Source organism: Eucyclogobius newberryi, unplaced genomic scaffold (assembly GCF_026437365.1).
Source record: "Eucyclogobius newberryi isolate DKJ021-1_F unplaced genomic scaffold, fEucNew1.0.hap1 SCAF_17, whole genome shotgun sequence".
NCBI classification, from domain to species: Eukaryota; Metazoa; Chordata; class Actinopteri; order Gobiiformes; family Gobiidae; genus Eucyclogobius; species Eucyclogobius newberryi.
Genome location: NW_027315801.1, coordinates 34,657,888 through 34,684,041, shown reverse-complemented (window position 1 = coordinate 34,684,041; position 26,154 = coordinate 34,657,888). Strand labels below are relative to the sequence as shown.

At 48.5% G+C, this 26,154-nt stretch overlaps 1 protein-coding gene across 1 annotated transcript in view; it reads left to right on the top strand.

Moving 5' to 3' along the window:
* The first annotated feature begins 7,290 nt into the window (after positions 1-7,290).
* The window catches only part of phactr3a (phosphatase and actin regulator 3a), a 110,977-nt gene continuing 92,113 nt past the window's right edge, over positions 7,291-26,154 (top strand). Inside the window, exon 1 of the mRNA XM_072450253.1 lies at positions 7,291-7,411. Coding sequence (XP_072306354.1) covers positions 7,291-7,411 — 121 coding nt within the window. The remainder of the gene's footprint in view (positions 7,412-26,154) is intronic.

Sequence of the window (26,154 nt, the reverse complement as noted above, 5' to 3'; positions counted from 1 at the left end):
GTCTCCAGGTATCACGCACACCTTTTACTTTTTCAAATTAACCCTTTGTAGATTTTTAAGGCATATTTTTCTCTAAAAATCAAGGATTATTATCAATAGCTACTAAGTCAGCTAACCTAGAAAGTCAAACTCAAATTATTATAATAGTTTGAGACTTCAGGTATCATGCACACCTTTTACTTTTTCAATTTGACCCTTTATAGATTTTTAAGCAATATTTTGCATCAAAAATTAAGGATTCTTTTTTTAAGGATTTTTAAGGAATATTTTGCGTCAAAAAACAAGGATTATTTTCATTATCATTATCAAAATAATATCTAAAATATTTCAGAAGAAAATAAAAGGTAATTTTGTTGGACTCTACACTCCACTAACCCTAAATATAACAAAGTTGTTGTTTTCATCCGACCCTTTGTCACATTAACTTCAGTCATATTATTCAGAGAGAATACTGTAGATTTCACAAAGCTGCTCACATACTCGTTCATGTATTACACTCCAAATGAAAGACCTTTCTTTTTGGTGGGTCAATCATCGTGAATAGTCGTCACATCCTGTTTATTCTCTCTGTGCGATACTGTGTGCGTCCGGTACACTACTACTACTACTAACCGGACTTCAAGAAGGGAGCAGATATTGAGAGGAGGATTTTGAGAGTGTAGGTGTGAGTAAATGGATGTGTGTTTATCTGAAAAGAAAGACAATAAAACTATGTCAGGAAACAGTCCCAAACAGGTTGCATTGACTATATATAAAAGGCATGTAGTTACACTAAATGACCACAAGTGGGAGCCCTAAGCTTACAAATACAGTCACAAATGAACCTTAACTCTTTCTAAGTACCGTGTCATAAAATACAAGGTAAACTGCACAATATAAACACGAGGCACTATTTGCAATTAAATATACAGGATAAAGGATTGAATTAAGATAAGATATTCATTTATTGTCCACACATGGGGAAATTTCATTGTTGCAACGCAGTAGATACAAAGGGAAAGGACAGAGAACTTATAAGAAGTTTAAAAAAACCTTAATAGAAGAACTCTTATAAACAAAACTCTTATAAACAAAAACTCCTATAGACAAAACCTCTCATTTCTTAATAAGGAATGGAGGGGAAAATCAAGATAAAATAAAAACAGCTAGCGTAAGACAAAATAATACTAATAATAATGGTAAAATAAACACTCTATTTACATCAGTTATATGCACATGAATGTGACATTATTGCGTGTGAGTACGACAGTAATTATAATCATATATATACAGTAATTATGGACATATATGTGTAGAACTAAAGCACTATTACGTAATAACATGTGGAGTCCAGCCGCAGGCTATAACTTTAAGAGCAGCAAACAAACATCTGCGCTCTAACTTACAGAACTTCCACATTCATACAAGGCCACAAACAATACTCACATCATATGGACGCACACGGTACCTACACACACAGGGTTAGGCAAGATGCAAACAGGACAACGACACGAGGCTCCGCTCTTAACACGGTAATGGCAGCAGCATACGGGCCTTAGGGAACTACAATGAACCCTGGGAGGTGTAGTACTTGTACACTCACAATACTTTTATATTGTGACATCCCTCGTTGTTCATCATCATTTTAGGATGACCCCGACTATTGGCTTTTACAACACTCCAAATACACGTGAACATTTGCTGGTCTCTAGTGTGTGAGGTGAGTTCTGAGTGAAGAGCAGGAAACGCACCTCTCAGGAGTGGCACTTCCAGTCCTCCATGATCAGGTGGTCCAGGTTTGGCAGTCTATTTCCCGCCATTACAAACTGGGCCCAGTAGTTGCTGGGCAGCGACAACAGACGCTCCATATCATTGAAAAAGGTTTTGTTTGGCACCATCAGTCAAATGAAAAGGGCGGCAGCTAAGTTTTCATTCAATTCATTTCATCCGCTTGTTCCCGTTTGGGGGCGCACTCAAAAGTACACTTCTACAGTGTAATTCTGACGCAATTACTCCGTCTGTCATGATCCCTTGTTGGGAAATGGGAGGTTTTGTCTATAGGAGTTTTTGTTTATAAGAGTTCTTCTATTGAGTGTTTTTTAAACTTCCTATATTCTGTGATCTGTCCTTTTCCTCTGTATCTACTGCGTTGTATCAATGAAATTTCCCCATGTGTGGACAATAAAGGATTATCTTATCTTATCTTAAATACCTTTTCTTTGCACATCCTATACATTTAAAATCTGTGTATTTTAAGTCTCTATACACCGGTATAATCCCGATCCCAATCAAAGTGACCCACCTTAGGCTGTCTCTTGGTGTCCTGGAGGACGGTCATGGCCTCGGAGTTTTGAACTGCGTGGCCCACGATCATCAAGCGAGGTTCCTGATGTCCATACGGGTTTCTTCCCTGTCGCCACCCTGTGTTCAAAGAAAACATCAGCTCAGGGGCCAGCAGCCTCTGTGGGGCCGAGGGACATTGCAAGAGCGCAGAGTTGGTCAAGAGCTACAAACTGGCCTCCAATTACATTAATTGTAACATTTATATAAGCTATTTGTTGGATCAAATTAGAGCTTAAAGAGACTTTATAACACAGAGTCACATTTGAGACTTAACGGACACTGTGTGGACAAAGTGAACTGATAAGATGGTTCAGTTGATGGACATTTGGCTGTGCACGCACACGCTTCTCACAGTCCGCTTCAGCCTTTTGCCTGCGCCGGATCTCGATGTCCACTTGGTTCCGGGCGTGTTTCAGTTTGACCTCCAGGGCCCCTCTCTCGGTCTCCGTTTTGGCTCCTGCTCAGCCCTCAGCCACGTACGACGGCAAACATCGAAGTTTAAGGCCACCTGAATGAAGCCTGACGGAGGAGGATCGTGTGAGTGACACAAACTGGAGCCATCTCATCCGTCACTGTAAATGTACGAGACAAAACTCAAACTACTTACGTGGCTCAATGCTCTCATTCAGCACATCCACATCGTATGAGCTCTGGAGGTTTCCCAGAGCAGCGTCCACGGTGACAGACCTGGAGAAAAGTGGACAGTGTGTGATGATGGGGTGGTGGTAAACATAAAACTTCAGGTGAGACAATGTAGGTGAAGGGATATCAATTAGAAATGTCTTGTGCAGTTGATTTATACAAATTAAAAAAGGTTTGTTTAAACTGATGAGATTTTTGGAGTTAAAAAGTTCAAAACGGCCTTTGAAGTGAGTGTCCTTAGTGACGTTAGTGAAGTTCCATTTATAGATGTAAACCAAGTTGATAGCTATATAATGACATAAGTGAACATTTTAGGAGCACAAAAGCATTGAGAGAGCAACCTGACCCGGAATAAAGGTTTTTGCCTATAGTTTCTAACCTTCAGTAAGCAACTGTTGGAGCGATAACTCCGGACTGCGGCTGGTTCAGGTGTGTAGCGGTCACTGCGCTGGAGGGCCGGCCAGAGCACTACTTAAGGCCAGGATGGATACTCGGATATCTGGAAACAACGAGACGTATGGAACCTTGCAGGTACACAGAGACTGATGTCTGAATCGTCATCGTAGCGTCGTTGTTGTTGTTGTTTTATGGCGGTTGGCATCCGAGTGTTGCATTACCGCCAGACTTTATTCTTCAGACTTCATTTTCCAGAGTCCGACCGGCTTTATTCCAGAGCTGACTCTTCTATATCTTCCTCTCCTTCTTTGATGTTCGGTGCTTCCGCCACAGCTTTATTCTTTTGGCTTCATTCTTTGGGCTTTGATATTTCCACTGACGTCGTTGCTTGGCAGCCATGCATCTACTAGACTGCACCTCCAGATCTTCAGTCTGATCACTCTGGTTCCCCAAAAGTAGAACCTCCATCACTCCGACTCACATTTAGCGCGTTTAGCCTGTTTTCGATTTCTGCCCAATCGAAGCTCTTTTGTTCCAAGGAATCTCCCTGCAGCTTTAGCAATGATCCTGATCCTTTCAGTTCTGCTTTGAGTCTGAGCAGCACAGTTTATAACATCCACCATAAAGAGTACAAAATCCTCTCTATCCACAACCAGGGTATTCTCATTAATTCTGGAACCTGCACACTTGGGACCTCCACTCTTGAAACCTTCACACTTCTTGGGAGGCACGCTGTCTTCCCTCTCTTCGCTCTGGATGGGAGCAGCGCTGGCTCCTCTACTTTCTTGACTGCATCCGCATAGGACATACCTTGAGAGACCTTAATTTTCTGCACCTCAGCAGCTCTTTTGCTAAACGTGCCTCCCCCGTAGGCAGAGCTATGTTCTTCCCCACAGTTACAGCACTTCAGTTTTGCTCCTTCGTCACACTTCCCATACTCGTGATCTCCAGCACATTTACCACATCATAGCTCACGTATCCAATGAACACCTCACTAGGCAGGCATTTCCCCTGTTGTCATTACCAACAGGCTGTCACATCTTTCTCTAAACCGGGTTACTTAGCGTCCACTACCTTAGCTCCAGTTAAACTTTTCTTTACGTCATCCACAGTCACCGTCTGTGAGAACTCCTCTGACCGTGTTTCTTTCAACGTCCGAAACAAGAATGTTCTTTCCATCCAGACTTTTACTCACAATCGCTTTTCTTTTCCTTTGTCTCTGCACATAACCAGCAGCGAGCGCCATCCCTAAGGACTCTCGCAGCTCTGATCTCTCCCACGGCCTTATACAGACTCGTCGTCAATACCAACGGACTCCACTCCTTAAAGGACGCATTATCCTTGTTACGATCACCTTACACACTCTGCTCTCATCCCCGATATCAGCAGCTTCATCCGGCTGCTCACTTCCAGAAGCCTCGGACGAGCTAAAGGACTTTTTACGTTTCCGGGCACCAGCAGTCAGAAAAGGCCGCTCCTCCTCGCCGTCCAGAACGCCACCGACCATCGATCCACTCTCCTCCGCCATCTCCTGTCTCTCCAGATCGCCCACAGCGCAGACCCGACTCTTCTTCTTCTTCGTCTCCACCAGGCTGGCCAGGGACCCTGGAGCGTATGCCCCAAACATCCCAACGGGCGTTAATGGACCTGCATTTATGTCATTCTTCTTCTTCGTCTTTGGCATCAGTTGGTATCCGGTGAAGTCGTACCGCTGCTTGTAACGTCTTCCAGCCAGTGTTGTTGTTGTTGGTGTTTTACGGCGGTTGGTATCCACGTGTTACATTACCGCCAGACTTTATTCCTCTCTACTTTATTCCAGCTGGCCACGCTAGACTGCCGCTTATATACCTCTATCTTCAAAGCACAGGTGACGTCATGAAGCCTTATGTGATGTCACAAAGCACACTATCGGGCAAAGGCAGGAGTGCCCTTGGGCAGTGGAAATATTAAAGCCTATAGAATGAAGCCTAAAGAATAAAGCTGTACGGTTGTTGTTGTTGTTGTTGTTGTTGTTTTATGGCGGTTGGCATCCGAGTGTCGCATTACCGCCAGACTTTATTCCTTAGACTGTTGTTGCTGTTGTTATTGTTTTATGGCAGTCGACAGCCGAGTGTCGCATTACCGCCAGACTTTATTCCCCAGACTTTGTCACCGAACGTCAAAGAAGGAGAGGAAGATGAAGAAGAGTCTCCCTGGAATAAAGCCGGTTGGTCTCTGACACAACAACAACTATTCTAGTCACAAAGACATATCATGACCTCATGGGCTTTGTAACACCAAAGCAATGGAAGGAGTACTTTTACGGACTACGACAGAGTCTGAGGACTGCGACAGAGTCTGAGGGGTACAGTCTGGCGGTGGTGCGGCACTTGGATGCCAACCGCCATAGAACAACAACAACAACAACAACAACTACGAAACGTCTGAGGAATAAAGTCTGGCGGTAATGCAACACTTGGATGCCAACCGCCATAAAACAACAACAACAACATTCTAGTCACAAAGACATATCATGACCTCATGGGCTTTGTAACACCAAAGCAATGGAAGGAGTACTTTTACGGACTACGACAGTCTGAGGACTACGAAAAGTCTGAGGAATAAAGTCTGGCGGTGATGCAACAATTGGATGCCAACCGCCATAAAACAACAACAACAACAACAACAGCGGAAAGGAAAGGAATGCAGGTGACGTCATAAAACACACTTATAATGCAAAGGGCTGGAGCGCCCCCTACTTGGGGTGGAAGAAGGCCAGCTGGAATAAAGTCTAAGGAATAGAGTGTCTGGTGGTAATGTAACACTTGGATACCAACCGCCATAAAACAACAACTACAACAACAACAACTACTACTACAAGCGCATGGAAACAAAGGAGTACTTGGCCTTTAGTACAGCAACCTTTCATCTAACGTTAGAGTATTTAACAAAACCCGGATACCCGACTTTAGTAACTTCTGCGGACCTTTTGTGGCATTAATATGCAGTAAACAGCGGCGTTAACTTATGTGAGCTAGAAAGGACCCAAGATCAGATGGGAATGTTTACCAACAGAAGGCATTCGGCAGTTTTTGGTAATGTTCACTAGCTTATAATAAGCCAGTATGATAGATGTGTCGCTACAGAATCTAACGAGTAACATCACATTCTCGTTAGAGAGCGTTATTTTTACCTTGAACCGTTAACACAAGCCCCATATTGGTTCCACAACTTAAGTTACTCTGCAATGAGTAATGAGTAAAGTTAAACTTTTACCGCTTTGTTTACCATCGTTATATCTCTCGGATCCTTTGTCGTTATGTCGTGGATAAGTTGTGTTTAGAGACTGTTTTTGTTGATTACAGGTCAGATCTTTGTCCGTGTTCTGTGGCGTCCAAAGTGCTCCCATGTTTCAAATTGAGCTTTTAGCCAATGAGAGAAGAGCGTGCTGACAGACAAGAGAGGAGCTGCAAGAGCTGTTATTTTAAAAGGCAAAAAAGAATGTGACATTATAGGCCATACTGAGCATTCAAACATATTATTTGGATTATTATCATTATTATTATCATTATTATTATCATTATTATTATCATTATTATTATCATTATTATTATCATCATTATTATTATTAATTATGCTCGCCACCATATGACGTTTCGGGCGCGTCCCTTCACCAGACAAGCGACTGGTTGATCACCTCCGCCGCGTGGACGGGGGCCCCGCATCATCAGGGGCCCCCGCATCATCAGCCTCCCCCCCCCCCCCCCCCTCACCCACAGATCCCCGCGCGCACCGCCCAGACGCACGCGCACGCGTCACGCACAAACACACAGTGAAGCGGCTGTTGTCAGAGCGAATTAAAGCGCTCCTCACTCCCCGCTCTCCGCCTGACCTTGCCCGCCTCCGGTTGGCTTCGTGGTCTTTTATTTACCGGGATTCCTCCGTCTCCTCATGGCTGCGGCGGACGGACCGGACGGACCGGACGGACCGGACGGCTGTCTGCAGCGAGGCCGATCTCAGAGTGACCCGAACATTCTCACCGAATCGGAGATCGAGCTGGTCCACGGCGCAGGTGAGGACCGCGTTCTGCGTGTTTGACGGTGTCCGCGCTTCTCGCGGTGCAGCTGTTTGCAAAAGGCATCGTCGCGCTGCCTGCCGGGACACCGGGACACCGGGACACCGGGACACCGGGACACCGCTGGGGTAATTAGCGCGTTATGGTCTCAGCGCTGGACGTGAAATGCGCGGCTGGAACGCTGCACATTGACAAATGAACGTGCCATAAAGAAAGGAAGGCGCGTGGATCTTCCCGCGCGCCGTCCCGGGTTCGGTTACGTGTTCGGTTCCAGGCGCGTGCGGCTCGCGGGGTTGTTATGGTGGCACAGTGGCGTGTTGATGCCGGGCCATTTCATGTGGAAGGGACAGACCGCGGCTCTCGCGGGGTGTAGCTGTTGCTTTGTGCACTCGAGCCTTCATCCGGGCTTCATCCCGCGTCCATGTGCGGGCCACGGTGCGGGCCACGGTGCGGGCCACGGTGCGGGCCACGGTGCGGGCCACGGTGCGGGCCACGGTGCTGATCTGGTCCTGATGCTGCTGATGCGGATCTGGTCCTGATGCTGCTGATGCGGATCTGGTCCTGATGCTGCTGGTGCTGCTATGGTCCTGATGCTGCTGGTGCTGCTCTGGTCCTAATGCTGCTGGTGCTGCTCTGGTCCTGATGCTGCTGGTGCTGCTGATGCTGCTCTGGTCCTGATGCTGCTGGTGCTGCTCTGGTCCTGATGCTGCTGGTGCTGCTGATGCTGCTCTGGTCCTGATGCTGCTGGTGCTGCTCTGGTCCTGATGCTGCTGGTGCTGCTCTGGTCCTGATGCTGCTGATGCGGATCTGGTCCTGATGCTGCTCTGGTCCTAATGCTGCTGGTGCTGCTATGCTGCTGGTGCTGCTATGGTCCTGATGCTGCTGGTGCTGCTCTGGTCCTGATGCTGCTGGTGCTGCTCTGGTCCTGATGCTGCTGGTGCTGATCTGGTCCTGATGCTGCTGATGCGGATCTGGTCCTGATGCTGCTGGTGCTGCTATGGTCCTGATGCTGCTGGTGCTGCTCTGGTCCTAATGCTGCTGGTGCTGCTCTGGTCCTGATGCTGCTGGTGCTGCTGATGCTGCTCTGGTCCTGATGCTGCTGGTGCTGCTCTGGTCCTGATGCTGCTGGTGCTGCTGATGCTGCTCTGGTCCTGATGCTGCTGGTGCTGCTCTGGTCCTGATGCTGCTGGTGCTGCTCTGGTCCTGATGCTGCTGATGCGGATCTGGTCCTGATGCTGCTCTGGTCCTAATGCTGCTGGTGCTGCTATGCTGCTGGTGCTGCTATGGTCCTGATGCTGCTGGTGCTGCTCTGGTCCTGATGCTGCTGGTGCTGCTCTGGTCCTGATGCTGCTGGTGCTGCTCTGGTCCTGATGCTGCTGGTGCTGCTATGGTCCTGATGCTGCTGGTGCTGCTTTGGTCCTGATGCTGCTGGTGCTGCTCTGGTCCTAATGCTGCTGGTGCTGCTCTGGTCCTGATGCTGCTGGTGCTGCTCTGGTCCTGATGCTGCTGATGCGGATCTGGTCCTGATGCTGCTCTGGTCCTAATGCTGCTGGTGCTGCTATGCTGCTGGTGCTGCTCTGGTCCTGATGCTGCTGGTGCTGCTCTGGTCCTGATGCTGCTGGTGCTGCTCTGGTCCTGATGCTGCTGGTGCTGCTCTGGTCCTGATGCTGATGGTGCTGCTCTGGTCCTAATGCTGCTGGTGCTGCTCTGGTCCTGATGCTGCTGGTGCTGCTCTGGTCCTGATGCTGCTGATGCTGCTATGCTGCTGGTGCTGCTATGGTCCTGATGCTGCTGGTGCTGCTCTGGTCCTGATGCTGCTGGTGCGGATCTGGTCCTGATGCTGCTCTGGTCCTAATGCTGCTGGTCCTGATGCTGCTGGTGCTGCTCTGGTCCTGATGCTGCTGGTGCTGCTCTGGTCCTGATGCTGCTGGTGCTGATCTGGTCCTGATGCTGCTGGTGCTGCTCTGGTCCTGATGCTGCTGGTGCTGCTGATGCTGATCTGGTCCTGATGCTGCTGGTGCTGCTCTGGTCCTGATGCTGCTGGTGCTGCTCTGGTCCTAATGCTGCTGGTGCTGATCTGGTCCTGATGCTGCTGGTGCTGCTCTGGTCCTCATGCTGCTGGTGCTGCTCTGGTCCTGATGCTGCTGATGCTGCTGGTGCTGATCTGGTCCTGATGCTGCTGGTGCTGCTCTGGTCCTGATGCTGCTGGTGCTGCTCTGGTCCTGACGCTGCTGGTGCTGCTATGGTCCTGATGCTGCTGGTGCTGCTCTGGTCCTAATGCTGCTGGTGCTGCTTTGGTCCTGATGCTGCTGGTGCTGCTGATGCTGATCTGGTCCTGATGCTGCTGGTGCTGCTCTGGTCCTGATGCTGCTGGTGCTGCTCTGGTCCTGATGCTGCTGATGCGGATCTGGTCCTGATGCTGCTCTGGTCCTAATGCTGCTGGTGCTGCTATGCTGCTGGTGCTGCTATGGTCCTGATGCTGCTGGTGCTGCAATGGTCCTGATGCTGCTGGTGCTGCTCTGGTCCTGATGCTGCTGGTGCTGCTCTGGTCCTGATGCTGCTGGTGCTGATCTGGTCCTGATGCTGCTGGTGCTGCTCTGGTCCTGATGCTGCTGGTGCTGCTGATGCTGATCTGGTCCTGATGCTGCTGGTGCTGCTCTGGTCCTGATGCTGCTGGTGCTGCTGATGCTGATCTGGTCCTGATGCTGCTGGTGCTGCTCTGGTCCTGATGCTGCTGGTGCTGCTCTGGTCCTGATGCTGCTGATGCTGATCTGGTCCTAATGCTGCTGGTGCTGCTCTGGTCCTGATGCTGCTGGTGCTGCTATGGTCCTGATGCTGCTGGTGCTGCTCTGGTCCTGATGCTGCTGATGCTGATCTGGTCCTGATGCTGCTGGTGCTGCTCTGGTCCTGATGCTGCTGGTGCTGCTCTGGTCCTGATGCTGCTGGTGCTGCTATGGTCCTGATGCTGCTGGTGCTGCTCTGGTCCTAATGCTGCTGGTGCTGCTCTGGTCCTGATGCTGCTGGTGCTGCTATGGTCCTAATGCTGCTGGTGCTGCTCTGGTCCTGATGCTGCTGGTGCTGCTCTGGTCCTGATGCTGCTGGTGCTGCTCTGGTCCTGATGCTGCTGATGCGGATCTGGTCCTGATGCTGCTCTGGTCCTAATGCTGCTGGTGCTGCTATGCTGCTGGTGCTGCTATGGTCCTGATGCTGCTGGTGCTGCTCTGGTCCTGATGCTGCTGGTGCTGCTCTGGTCCTGATGCTGCTGGTGCTGCTCTGGTCCTGATGCTGCTGGTGCTGATCTGGTCCTGATGCTGCTGGTGCATCAGGACCAGATCAGCACCAGCAGCATTAGGACCAGAGCAGCATCAGGACCAGATCCGCATCAGCAGCATCAGGACCAGAGCAGCACCAGCAGCATCAGGACCAGAGCAGCACCAGCAGCATCAGGACCAGAGCAGCACCAGCAGCATTAGGACCATAGCAGCACCAGCAGCATCAGGACCAGAGCAGCACCAGCAGCATTAGGACCAGAGCAGCACCAGCAGCATCAGGACCATCTGGTCCTGGTGCTGCTCTGGTCCTGGTGCTGCTCTGGTCCTGATGCTGCTGCTCTGGTCCTGGTGCTGCTCTGGTCCTGATGCTGCTGCTCTGGTCCTGGTGCTGCTCTGGTCCTGGTGCTGCTCTGGTCCTGATGCTGCTGCTCTGGTCCTGGTGCTGCTCTGGTCCTGATGCTGCTGCTCTGGTCCTGGTGCTGCTCTGGTCCTGATGCTGCTGCTCTGGTCCTGGTGCTGCTCTGGTCCTGGTGCTGCTCTGGTCCTGATGCTGCTGCTCTGGTCCTGGTGCTGCTCTGGTCCTGGTGCTGCTCTGGTCCTGATGCTGCTGCTCTGGTCCTGGTGCTGCTCTGGTCCTGATGCTGCTGCTCTGGTCCTGGTGCTGCTCTGGTCCTGGTGCTGCTCTGGTCCTGATGCTGCTGCTCTGGTCCTGGTGCTGCTCTGGTCCTGGTGCTGCTCTGGTCCTGGTGCTGCTCTGGTCCTGGTGCTGCTCTGGTCCTGATGCACCTGATGGAGTCATGCTTTATGATGAGTGATATGCTGCATCACATGTAGGTCGTGGCAGTGCCAGTTCTGCTCACGTCGCTTAATAATTCAATGCTTCGTCCGTCACATTTTCCCTTTTTTGAAGTTAATAATCACGATTTTGAAATTGAGACGATAGATTGATCATGATATTTATTGTTTAAACCTGCATTAAGTCTTCATTTAATCCACATGCTCTTCACAGTGTGCTGCTGCTGTCTGAGGCTGACGCTGTTATTCAACCTTATGCAATAATAAAGTGATGTTTCATTAATGCCGGGTGGAGCGTCGGGCTGAGCGTCGGGCGGGGCGTCGGGCGGAGCGTCGGGCTGAGCGTCGGGCTGAGCGTCTGGCGGAGCGTCGGGCGGGGCGTCGGGCGGGGCGTCGGGCGGGGCGTCAGGCGGAGCGTCGGGCTGAGCGTCGGGCTGAGCGTCTGGCGGAGCGTCGGGCGGGGCGTCGGGCGGGGCGTCAGGCGGAGCGTCGGGCTGGCTGAGCGCCGGGCGGAGCGTCGGGCGGGGCGTCAGGCGGAGCGTCGGGCTGGCTGAGCGCCGGGCGGAGCGTCGGGCGGGGCGTCAGGCGGAGCGTCGGGCTGGCTGAGCGCCGGGCGGAGCGTCGGGCGGGGCGTCAGGCAGAGCGTCGGGCTGGCTGAGCGCCGGGCGGAGCGTCGGGCGGGGCGTCGGGCGGAGTGTCGGGCTGAGCGTCGGGCTGAGCGTCGGGCTGAGCGTCGGGCTGAGCGCCGGGCAGGGCGTCGGGCGGAGCGTCGGGCTGAGCGCCGGGCAGGGCGTCGGGCTGAGCGCCGGGCGGGGCGTCGGGTGGAGCGTCGGGCTGAGCACCGGGCGGGGCGTCGGGCGGAGCGTCGGGCTGAGCGTCGGGCTGAGCGTCGGGCTGAGCGTCGGGCGGAGCGTCGGGCTGGCTGAGCGCCGGGCGGAGCGTCGGGCGGGGCGTCAGGCGGAGCGTCGGGCTGGCTGAGCGCCGGGCGGAGCGTCGGGCGGGGCGTTGGGCGGAGCGTCGGGCTGAGCGTCGGGCTGAGCGTCGGGCGGAGCGTCGGGCTGGCTGAGCGCCGGGCGGAGCGTCGGGCGGAGCGTCAGGCGGAGCGTCGGGCGGAGCGTCAGGCGGAGCGTCGGGCGGAGCGTCGGGCGGAGCGTCGGGCGGAGCGTCGGGCTGGCTGAGCGCCGGGCGGAGCGTCGGGCGGGGCGTCAGGCGGAGCGTCGGGCTGGCTGAGCGTCGGGCGGAGCGTCAGGCGGAGCGTCGGGTGGAGCGTCGGGCTGGCTGAGCATCGGGCGGAGTGCCGGGCGGGGCGTCGGGTGGAGCGTCGGGCTGAGCACCGGGCGGGGCGTCGGGCGGAGCGTCGGGCTGAGCGTCGGGCTGAGCGTCGGGCGGAGCGTCGGGCTGGCTGAGCGCCGGGCGGAGCGTCAGGCGGAGTGTCGGGCGGAGCGTCGGGCGGAGCGTCGGGCTGAGCGTCGGGCTGAGCGTCGGGCGGAGCGTCGGGCTGGCTGAGCGCCGGGCGGAGCGTCAGGCGGAGCGTCGGGCGGAGCGTCGGGCGGGGCGTCAGGCGGAGCGTCGGGCTGAGCGTCGGGCTGAGCGTCGGGCGGAGCGTCGGGCTGGCTGAGCGCCGGGCGGAGCGTCGGGCGGGGCGTCAGGCGGAGCGTCGGGCTGGCTGAGCGCCGGGCGGAGCGTCGGGCGGGGCGTTGGGCGGAGCGTCGGGCTGAGCGTCGGGCTGAGCGTCGGGCGGAGCGTCGGGCTGGCTGAGCGCCGGGCGGAGCGTCGGGCGGAGCGTCAGGCGGAGCGTCGGGCGGAGCGTCAGGCGGAGCGTCGGGCGGAGCGTCGGGCGGAGCGTCGGGCGGAGCGTCGGGCTGGCTGAGCGCCGGGCGGAGCGTCGGGCGGGGCGTCGGGCGGGGCGTCAGGCGGAGCGTCGGGCTGGCTGAGCGTCGGGCGGAGCGTCAGGCGGAGCGTCGGGCGGAGCGTCGGGCGGAGCGTCGGGCGGAGCGTCGGGCGGAGCCGTCCTGTTTGTGACTCGCAGACAAATGCACTTGTTACATTACGGCTCAGAGAGAGTGACGTGGATCATTCTGTGTTCGGGATGTCACACCAACAATGACACTGTTGTGATTCTTGTGAGGAAAAAACATCACGATTGAAAGATTATTCACGACGATCGATTCTTCGTCTCGTTCAAATTGTCCCGACTGATTTACGTTCTTCTAGTTTGTGAGAACTTTTGTGAAATAAAACTTTCTGAATGATGAAGTAAAGCTGACGTAAACAGACGGATATTAAAGCGTTTTGCGTCTAGGTTTACTTTCTTTTAGTGTAGATTTGAGTTAATTTAGCTTAAAAAATGCTCACGATTATGATGTTTTAGTTCTTACGATTATATTGTGTCTTGAATAATGTTGATTATCGATTAAGCTGATCATTTTGACATCTCTATTCACTGTAAACTGTGATAGTTTTGCATTAAGGGAACGGGCAATATATGAAATGATATTGTTTAATATGTTTAATACTGAGAAAAGAGATGGCTAAATCTAAAAATGGAACAAGCTTATGTTTTAATGAGGGCGTTAAGTGTTATTTTACACATCTTTTTCCACATTTGACTGATACCAAAGCACAGTATTTATTTTAGATTGACAAAATACCTTCTGATTATCGTTATCTGAAAAACAAAAGAGGGCAGACGTGACCCCGAGTATTCAAATCTTCCCCCATAATCTGAAAACAAACTGAAACAAAAATGGGTGGTATAAATTAAATGATTATGTTTGTGTCATAAACATATAGAATTAATATAATCTGTACTTGTATTATCAATAGAGGCAATAAGTGACATTTATACTTCAAAAATGTGATTAAAATGATTCAAACGTGGCTCTGTGGAAATCTGTGGAAAACATTGAACTATTTTTATTCTTTAGTATTTTTATGTGATTTATTTTCTTTTTAAATTCTCCGTTTAGGTCTGTTTTTGTCTTATTTTATCACTGCGTTCATTAAGAATTCGCTATTTGTTGTTTTACTGTGGATTTATTCTGCACTAATCCCCAAATTTGTGACTTTATTTTGACGCTTTGGCTTCTTCCAGTTTTGTCTCCGCTCCACATTTCATCTATTCTAGTCCAGTCCAGGTTTTCTTTCGCTCTTTATAACTCGGACTATTTATGGCGAGTGGCGTGGGCCCGGACAGTGGCCCGGACAGTGGCGTGGGCCCGGACAGTGGCCCGGACAGTGGCGTGGGCCCGGACAGTGGCGTGGGCCCGGACAGTGGCGTGGGCCCGGACAGTGGCCCGGACAGTGGCGTGGGCCCGGACAGTGGCGTGGGCCCGGACAGTGGCCCGGACAGTGGCGTGGGCCCGGACAGTGGCCCGGACAGTGGCGTGGGCCCGGACAGTGGCGTGGGCCCGGACAGTGGCGTGGGCCCGGACAGTGGCGTGGGCCCGGACAGTGGCGTGGGCCCGGACAGTGGCGTGGGCCCGGACAGTGGCGTGGGCCCGGACAGTGGCCCGGACAGTGCCGTGGGCCCGGACAGTGGCCCGGACAGTGGCGTGGGCCCGGACAGTGGCGTGGGCCCGGACAGTGGCGTGGGCCCGGACAGTGGCGTGGGCCCGGAAAGTGGCGTGGGCCCGGACAGTGGCCCGGACAGTGCCGTGGGCCCGGACAGTGGCGTGGGCCCGGACAGTGGCCCGGACAGTGGCGTGGGCCCGGACAGTGGCGTGGGCCCGGACAGTGGCGTGGGCCCGGACAGTGGCGTGGGCCCGGACAGTGGCCCGGACAGTGGCGTGGGCCCGGACAGTGGCCCGGACAGTGGCGTGGGCCTGGACAGTCGTTTGTAACTCCCACACGTCCAGTTGTACACGCTCTCGTGACCGATTTACAAAAAAACACACTCACGTCATTCGCCTTTCAACCGGGCACTAATGAGGCGGCTCTTGGCTTGTCCCGCACCTGTCTCCTGTCCCCTGTCCTGCGTCCGTTGACCGTCCCGGGACACCTTTTAATTGGAGCCTGGTTTGACGCCGCGCCTCCCCTGAAACATCTCATTCACACTTTACTGGACGTGATGATGCCGCGCCCGGAACGCTGACAAACACCTGGACACACAGCGCTGCAGGTGACACAAAATACATAGACGCGATGCAATTATGTCATAGAAGAGCAGAGCGCATCCTTTAGCATGAAGCTAATATTCCACTGACAGCCGCTTGTTTGGCCGGCTCAGAACCAACTCCACCTATTGTTGTGGATAATGGGAACAAACGTAAGTCATTGTTGCATATCATTGTATTTTCCCTAGCGAACAACTCCATGGACTCCATCTACTCAAGACTAAAGGAGGAATAGGGAAAAATATATATACAGTACATGTTTTATATATGAATAAAGGCTTGAATCATGTAAAGTATAGAAATGAAGTGCTATATGTGTAAAAACAGCCAAAAAAAGCACTTATTTAGAACAATTAAATCAGAAAAATGGACAGAGCCAGGTTTAAATGACTTGGTTTGAGGGGATTTTTTAAATATTTTCTTTTTTTTCTTATTGCATCGTATTAAAAAACGGATGCTAATCAATACTAAAAGTAGTATAAGAACGATATACTCATTTGAGCAAGTATCTACACTAAAATATGAACATAAACAGAACATAATTGTATCTTTCTTCATGTTTTCTTGCTTTATCAGAGCTAGAATAAAACCACATGTTAACAAATCTGAATCTGAGCAGTTTTTATTATTATTGTGGTTTGAAAATGTGTTTAGAGTCACCTTAATATCAAAAGCAGTTAGACATGCTCGTATTGTGACACCGCAGTACGTTTGTGTTCCATGGCTGAATTATGACGACTATTCCCAAACTGAAGCAGAGCACAGCAGTGATTCTGAAAATGAAAAATGATCAGTTATAACACCACACACACACGCACACACACACACACACACACACGCACGCACACACACACACACACACACACACATACGCGCGCACACACACACACACACACACACACATACGCGCACACACACACACACACACGCACACACACACACACACACACATACGCGCACACACACACACACACACGCACACACACACATACGCACACACACACACACGCACACACACATCCACACACACACGCACACACACATACGCACACACACACACACACACGCACGCACGCACACACACACACACACACACACACACACACGTGCACGCGCACGCACACACACACACACACCCCTGTAGCTCGTCACTGCGCTAGCGTCTGGGACATAAGTCGCTGCCAACAGATTACTTTGGCAAAGGCTGTGTTTCCCCCCCTTCAGCCCTGGGCCCTGCAGCTGTACAGCCCGACACTGTTCAGCTCCTCTCAGCGCTCGACAGTCAAAAGAGACGAGCCACAGTCGACACCAGCGAGGACAGTTTGGGACAGTTTGGGATAGTACAGAGCTATTGTGGTCTGATAGAATGGTGGTTTATTTGACCGCAATTTAGCTCATTTCTGTTCTTTCTTTGTTGGTGTTCATTCCATTCTAACGACTTAACCTTTCCCTGGCTTGGTTTGCTAAAAATGTCAAAACAATTTCAACAAAAAAGGATCATTCAGTGGTTTTCAAACTGAATAAAGCTGCAATTGACTAATTCCTCCCAACGTGTATAAGATAAGATAAGATATTCCTTTATTGTCCACACATGGATGGGGAAATTTCATTGTTGCAACGCAGTAGATACAGAGGGAAAGGACAGATCACTTATAGGAAGTTTAAAAAATAGAAGAACTCTCATAAACAAAACTATAAACAAAACCTCTCATTTCCTAATAAGGAATGAAATGTTGTGCCTTAGCTGTGTTCATTCTCAAAAAAAACATGTATAACTATTTGCATCGAACAGTTCTGTGTTTGACACGGGGTAAGAATATACAAACACAGAGTAAAATTGGGTGGCAAATTGCTGACACGGGAAATGAAATACTTTGGAGCTTGCAAAACATTTCCAGCGTGGACGGCACCAGGAAGACACCGCGTATCATTATGTTCCATTCGCTCATAGTGGTAGAATAAGATTAGCCTAATAGTTAATAATGTTGAATTATAAATATATAGAGGTATCTTGGTATACAATGGCCATAACACAGCATCTTCTGCTGTGAGCCGCACGGTCAGACACGCCTCTCTTTACATCCGCTGCTGCTGAGTTGTCACTGTGAGTTTCAGTTCGGTCGGAGTCAGCCCAGGTAATGGTGTGGAGAGGGCACCTTGGAGCGGTCAGCACTGTCCCGTCACTGTCCAGTCTCTCACGTGGACCCTCGTCCTCCACAAACCTGTGATGTAAACAGGACGAGGGCTTGAGTGCAATCAAAGGGCGGCTATCTGTGCTCGTTTTATCGTCCCGACAGCTGCGATCAAGTGCAAATGCAAAAGAATGTCGCAGTTTACAGGAGAGAAAGATGTTGCTCACTTTCCCTCCACCTGCTCCACGATGGGCCGGTCAGCTGCTCGTCCAGCGACAGACTCTTGCTGCTGCTGCTGCTGCTCATTCCTCATCATTCCTGCTGAACTCTGCTGTGAAACACTTTGTAACGTCAATGTGCAATGTTCAGGTCACTTGCAAAATTGTGCATGAGCATGTAAACAGTTGCCTGACCCGCCAGCCCCGCCCACATTCTGTTTCGAATGCGTAAGGGTCTGGAACCCGAGTCGGAGCCAATGAAGTCGTCGGTCATCCATTTACCGACCAATCCCAGGCTCAGTTTTGAATGCGTCACACTGAGATACGGAAGTAGCTCTTCACCCCCGTTCCAAAACATTCAAGATGGCGGACCCGGCTCATGACCCGGCTCGTGACCCGGCTCGTGACCCGGCCCGTGACCCGGCTCGTGACCCGACCCGTGACCCGGTTCGTGACCCGGCCCGTGACCCGGTTCGTGACCCGGCCCGTGACCCGGCCCGTGACCCGGCTCGTTAGATGCGGTTATACGAAGGGCGTCATGGCGATTCAGGAGACATTTTCTGCGTTCAGGACGGATAACGCGGGACACGCCTTGTTGAAATGGGCTACGTAATATCCGGTTAAACGTGCCGCGTTTTTTGCGTCACTTCTGGGTTTATGTGATTGGTTCTGTCTCTGCTCTAAACTCCGCCCTCCTGCGGTCGAGCCCCGCCCTCACACAGTTGTGATAAGTAGTTTGCCAAAACGTGTTGGGAACGGCTGGTCAGGCAATGTAAACAGGGTACTATAACTTTAAATGTATGTATTCTGTTTTTACAAGGGGTTTAGCTGGAAAAAGACTCATATTCATAACACTTACTGTGATACTGATCAAGTGTCTTTATTTTTTATATCTCTATTTCTTCTGCTGGTCAGCTGCATGTCTGTAACTAAAATCATTTCCCCGTGGCTAAGATATGTAACTCAGACGTAAATATTGTCTCTTGACGCTTGGTGCAGAGGTAGTTCTCAGTGTGACATTTGCTTGTATCGTGTCAGTTACTGAGGGTTTTTAACTGTATTTGTCGTGTGATGGTTCAGAAAGAAAGTATCATAAAACCTCTACATTTCAGGCCTCGCACTGATCTGATTCAAACGTTCGTGTTGGAATTCAAAGGACGTTCTCCCCATCTGCTCCACTATTCCCCGTCGTGTACACAAAAAAATCCTCTCCCATCAGACAAAATCAGACATATCAAACGTAAACGGCGGCTTGAGTGTCCTGCCCACACGTTCATGCTGTGAGGAAGAGCATTGAGCGATGCTATGACTCACCTGAAGCGTGTCTTACATATAGCGCTCTCTCTCTCTCTCTGTCTCTGTCTTTGAGGAGACACAGGGACTGAGTCAGACAGCTGGCCTTATATAACCACCTTCCCAATCAGCAGCGCTTTGTTTAAAAAGGAAGGAAGAAAATGCACCCCAGGCCAACACGAATCCATCAAGAGGAATTAAACTCATTCATAGTGACATTCATTATTTGGTGGGAACTAGAAAGAGAGAAATCCCAGAGACACTGGAATGACAGACGAGCGTCAAACTCGCAACCTGCACCGACCGCTTAATGGTTAAGTCGTTCATTGCACTAATCACTTTGGTTAATTCATCTCTGTTGATACGCCTCGGTGTTTACACGTGTCCTGTTCCCAGGCGAACCACTGAGTGTGATCAAACCAGGCTATACCACGATGAGAACGCCTGATGTCGTCTTAGCTCTCACACCCACATTTCAAAATAGATAGGCTCATTTGCATCGTTTTATTGAGATTTTGAAGACTTGTGATTACCTTGTTAGCTAGCTGGAAATCATGATTTCATCTCTCAGTTTTACATACCGTATTTTCCTTTTTTCATAGTTTTGGCCGGGGTGCGACTTATACTTATATTTATACTTTTATACTTATACTCTGGCGCAACTTATATGTGATATTATCTGTTATTTTCACACTTGCAACCGCATTCCATACTCCAGTGCGACTTATATATGTTTTTTTCTTCTCTATTATGCATTTTTTTGGCTGGTGCGACTTATACTCCAGTGTGACTTATATATGTTTTTTTCTTCTCTATTATGCATTTTTTTGGCTGGTGCGACTTATACACCCGAAAAATACGGTAAATTATGATTTATTTTTCTGTTGTTGTACAGTATCTCCTCAAAAACAAGAACTTTGAACCTCGTCTGAACTGTTTCCGTTTCCCCGCCAAGTTTTAAACACATAAAACATCAGCTAAAGGTTCACGAATTAGATCTCACTCCCAAAACTGAAGCTCATTTCAATATTGAACATGCTTGACCTCCACAAGGGCCCGGATGACCTTTGTTGAGGCGCTGAAGTGCGCGATAAACAGTGCGATATGGGAAAAGTGCCATTTGCTGCAGCTATTGACTCGAGCAGCCTTTGTCCAGCGATCGTCTTGAACCTTTGCACTCTTAAGACGCGACACGCTTCCATCCGTCCACGCCGCATCTGCCCGTTTGAGCGAATGAGTTGACGAACGCAGTCGCTTTAATTCATGCGAGGCGCGTGTCAGGCTTTTTTTTATTCCCAGACTCAATTACAGCGACGTCTGTAAATGTGTCTGACACTTGCACTGTCTGGGAGCAGGTGCTGCTTCTGTAAAGAAGATTCCGACGCCTGAATCACTGCGATGATGTTATTGAATGTTTTTTTTTTTATTTGATTGTATTCTGCATGCTTATTGGCTTTCAGAAAATATAAACCCACGTTGCGATATTGTTTCTTTCTCACAGGTCTGAACTCGCTCGGTTTTTGAACGTCAATCTAATATTGTATTGACGGAGGAGTTGAACAGATGGAGAGACTTGTGTGTTTGAGATGTTGGGCGGGGCAGTTGGGGCAGTTGATTGAATTTGAATCGAGCCGAGATCCAATCGTTTCGCGTCGTCAATAATCAGCTTTAGTCTCTTTAATGGAGACGACCGCGGCCAATCCTCTGTCAGTTACTGTGGTTTGGAGTTCAGACTACAGAGGAAGAAATGTGACTATTTTTTGTGTTAAATGGCATTGATTAAGTTGAATTGACTGCTATGTTGGTTTATTTTGAGCTTACGACAGAACAGCACATGTCAACAACACTTAATATCTATCGCACGTGTTTGGCCGTACGGTTTATTTTGTGTATATATTTAATCAAAGTACATGTACCGGTAATGCCATGTCAATATAACACGTATAATAATGATAAATGCCCAAATAAACTAAACTAAAGTCTATTTTTATGTTATTTAGCCAACACCTTATTTGGGTGCAAGCTTTATTTGATCATAGTTTGTATTTGACTAATATTGTTTTATGTTGTGCCTATTGCCAATTCACTGGAATGACCATCAAACTAAAAGTATTACTTTTAATTGTAATGTGTTGTGGAGCTTACGTTCTACTGTCTGTTTATTTGGTTTCCATGTATTGTTGTTGAACCCTGTAGGTCACTGTAGGTCACTGTAGGTCACTGTGGGTCACTGTAGGTCACTGTAGGTCACTGTGGGTCACTGTAGGTACTCTGTGTTTACGTTATACGCGAAGTTAAAAAAGAAAAAAGGCCCGAAAATCAGAACTAGTATGTATTGTTTGCCTTTACATACGTTATTTTCTTGCAAATAATAATAATAACGCCTGTATTTTCCTTTCAAAAAGCCAAGGACATGTACAGAACTACACGTTACATACACTTTGCATTTATACAATTAAATCTACATTTGAATTTCTGCCATGAGTCCATGTTTCTCCAGGAATACAAATAATAAACCGTGTGAGCTCAAACTGAAGTGGAAAGAAGACAACTGTATAATTCCCCCTCTATTTACATCACGAAGCCTTGAGTGGTTACAGTGATTTACCACTTTGATTGACAATATATCATGTGAAATGGCTCCGTTCACATTGATTGGATCCTGATTTAGACCTGGTTTAGTCCTGGTTTAGTCCTGGTTTAGTCCTGGTTTAGACCTTGTTTAGACCTGGTTTAGTCCTGGTTTAGTCCTAGTTTAGACCTGGTTTAGTCCTGGTTTAGTTCTGGTTTAGTCCTGGTTTAGTCCTGGTTTAGTTCTGGTTTAGTCCTGGTTTAGTCCTGGTTTAGTCCTGGTTTAGACCTGGTTCAGACCTGGTTTGGTCCTGGTTTAGTCCTGGTTTAGTCCTGGTTCAGACATGGTTTAGACCTGCTTTAGCCCTGGTTTAGACCTGGTTTAGTCCTGGTTTAGTCCTGCTTTAGTCCTGGTTCAGACCTGGTTTAGCCCTGCTTTAGTCCTGGTTTAGTCCTGCTTTAGTCCTGGTTTAGTCCTGCTTTAGACCTGGTTTAGTCCTGCTTTAGTCCTGGTTTAGTCCTGCTTTAGACCTGGTTTAGTCCTGCTTTAGTCCTGGTTTGGACCTGGTTTAGCCCTGGTTTAGTCCTGTTTTAGTCCTGGTTTAGACCTGGTTTGGTCCTGGTTTAGTCCTGCTTTAGTCCTGGTTTGGACCTGGTTTAGCCCTGGTTTAGTCCTGTTTTAGTCCTGGTTTAGACCTGGTTTGGTCCTGGTTTAGTCCTGGTCTAGTCCTAGTCTAGTCTCAGTTGACTTTAGAGTAAAGTCTAAAAGGTTTTCCGACACTTGATGTCTTCTGTGCCACAGGCTGTAATGATACAAGTTTTTTGGGAATATTATATCTTTGATGTTGTTTTGTTCATTCACTTTTCATCTTTAGTCATTGAACTAACTCGAGCTTTTCTGTTTGGAAAAATGTCCAACAGTGTGAAACAAATGGTGACGTTTCTGCTGCTGGCGTTCTGTGCGCACCTTAACGTAAAGAAAGTAATTGTAACTGATCCATAATATGATTTGTTCACAGAAGATGATTTTAATGGAAGCGAGAATGAGTTTTATGTTTTAGTGTCAAGTTCACAGTTCACACATAAAAATAATACTGAATGGAAAAACTACAAAAAAACAATTTCATTTCATATTTGTGGAGGTCTAAAGCAGGTTTTGGATGTGGTGTAGCATGTATATAACATGTAAATAACATGTATATAACATGTGTATAACATGTATATAACACGTATATAGCATGTATATAGCATGTATATAACATGTGTATAACATGTATATAACATGTATATTACATGTATATAACATGTATATAACATGTGTATAACATGTATATAACATTTATATAACATGTGTATAACATGTATATAACATGTGTATAACATGTGTATAACATGTATATAACATGTATATAACATGTGTATAACTTGTATATAACATGTATATAACATGTATATAACATGTATATAACATGTGTATAACTTGTATATAACATGTATATAACTCTAGAGCAGTGGTTAGTTGTACATTCACTTTCTTTACCGTCTGTATCCGAATCCAAACACGGCCGACTGTTGTAACACGACACACGAGCTGTGTCTCTGAGCCAAACTACAGAGGCCAAACTACTGAGGCCAAACTACTGAGGCCAAACTACAGAGGCCAAACTACTGAGGCCAAACTACAGAGGCCAAACTACAGAGGCCAAACTACTGAGGCCAAACTACAGAGGCCAAACTACTGAGGCCAAACTACAGAGGCCAAACTACTGAGGCCAAACTACAGAGGCCAAACTACTGAGGCCAAACTACAGAGGCCAAACTACTGAGGCCAAACTACAGAGGCCAAACTACTGAGGCCAAACTACAGAGGCCAAACTACTGAGGCCAAACTACTGAGGCCAAACTACTGAGGCCAAACTACAGAGGCCAAACTACTGAGGCCAAACTACAGAGGCCAAACTACTGAGGCCAAACTACAGAGGCCAAACTACTGAGGCCAAACTACAGAGGCCAAACTACTGAGGCCAAACTACAGAGGCCAAACTACAGAGGCCAAACTACAGAGGCCAAACTACAGAGGCCAAACTACAGAGGCCAAACTACAGAGGCCAAACTACTGAGGCCAAACTACTGAGGCCAAACTACAGAGGCCAAACTACTGAGGCCAAACTACTGAGGCCAAACTACAGAGGCCAAACTACTGAGGCCAAACTACTGAGGCCAAACTACAGAGGCCAAACTACTGAGGCCAAACTACTGAGGCCAAACTACAGAGGCCAAACTACAGAGGCCAAACTACAGAGGCCAAACTACTGAGGCCAAACTACAGAGGCCAAACTACAGAGGCCAAGAGACGAGAGAAGAGCGAGACGAGAGAAGAGCGAGACGAGAGTGAAAAGAGAGAAGAGAGACGAGAGAAGAGAGGAGAGAAACACAGATTGTTAATAAATCGATAAATAAAGCGTGTTCCCGGTGTCAAAACACCAAATCCACAAATCCAGAAGCAAAAATGAAACAAGAAAGTTCAGGTTCAGTAAATCAGCAGAAGTATCACAATGTGAGGAACACGTGAGGAACAGTCCAGGTGAATCCTCCTTCAGTCCTATGATTATTACACACACGACATATTGTTTATTTTCAAATCCAAGAACCAACTTTGCTCTGCACAAACTGCTCGATCGACCTGCTCCTGGAAAGATCCTCGGCCTTCGCACAATCGATCCTTTTTTAACTTCCAGACGTCTGAAACATCAGCCACGTTATATTTAATTTTTTCATCCGTCTGAACTTAGAAAATCATCTAATGCTTTGTTGGATGTTGTTGGATGTTGTTGGATGTTGTTGGATGTTGTTTGTTGTTGGATGTTGTTGGATGTTGTTGAATGTTGTTGGATGTTGTTGGATGTTGTTGGATGTTGTTGGATGTTGTTGGATGTTGTTGGATGTTGTTGGATGTTGTTGGATGTTGTTTGTTGTTGGATGTTGTTGGATGTTGTTGGATGTTGTTTGTTGTTGGATGTTGTTGGATGTTGTTGGATGTTGATGTTGTTGGATGTTGTTGAATGTTGTTGGATGTTGTTTGTTGTTGGATGTTGTTGAATGTTGTTGGATGTTGTTTGTTGTTGGATGTTGTTGAATGTTGTTGGATGTTGTTTGTTGTTGGATGTTGTTGAATGTTGTTGGATGTTGTTTGTTGTTGGATGTTGTTGAATGTTGTTGGATGTTGTTGAATGTTGTTGGATGTTGTTGGATGTAGTTGGATGTTGTTTGTTGTTGGATGTTGTTGGATGTTGTTGGATGTTGTTGGATGTTGTTTGTTGTTGGATGTTGTTGGATGTTGTTGGATGTTGATGTTGTTGGATGTTGTTGGATGTTGTTGAATGTTGTTGGATGTTGTTGGATGTTGTTGGATGTTGATGTTGTTGGATGTTGTTGAATGTTGTTGGATGTTGTTGGATGTTGTTGGATGTTGTTGGATGTTGTTGGATGTTGTTGGATGTTGTTGGATGTTGTTGGATGTTGTTTGTTGTTGGATGTTGTTGGATGTTGTTGGATGTTGTTTGTTGTTGGATGTTGTTGGATGTTGTTGGATGTTGTTGGATGTTGTTGGATGTTGTTGGATGTTGTTGGATGTTGTTGGATGTTGTTGGATGTTGTAGGATGTTGTTGGATGTTGTTTGTTGTTGGATGTTGTTGGATGTTGATGTAGTTGGATGTTGTTGAATGTTGTTGGATGTTGTTGGATGTTGTTGGATGTTGTTTGTTGTTGGATGTTGTTGGATGTTGATGTAGTTGGATGTTGTTGAATGTTGTTGGATGTTGTTGGATGTTGTTGGATGTTGTTGGATGTTGTTGGATGTTGATGGATGTTGTTGGATGTTGTTGGATGTTGTTGGATGTTGATGTTGTTGGATGTTGTTGAATGTTGTTGGATGTTGTTGGATGTTGTTGGATGTTGTTTGTTGTTGGATGTTGTTGGATGTTGTTGGATGTTGTTTGTTGTTGGATGTTGTTGGATGTTGTTGGATGTTGATGTTGTTGGATGTTGTTGAATGTTGTTGGATGTTGTTTGTTGTTGGATGTTGTTGAATGTTGTTGGATGTTGTTTGTTGTTGGATGTTGTTGGATGTTGTTGGATGTTGATGTTGTTGGATGTTGTTGAATGTTGTTGGATGTTGTTTGTTGTTGGATGTTGTTGAATGTTGTTGGATGTTGTTTGTTGTTGGATGTTGTTGAATGTTGTTGGATGTTGTTTGTTGTTGGATGTTGTTGAATGTTGTTGGATGTTGTTTGTTGTTGGATGTTGTTGAATGTTGTTGGATGTTGTTGAATGTTGTTGGATGT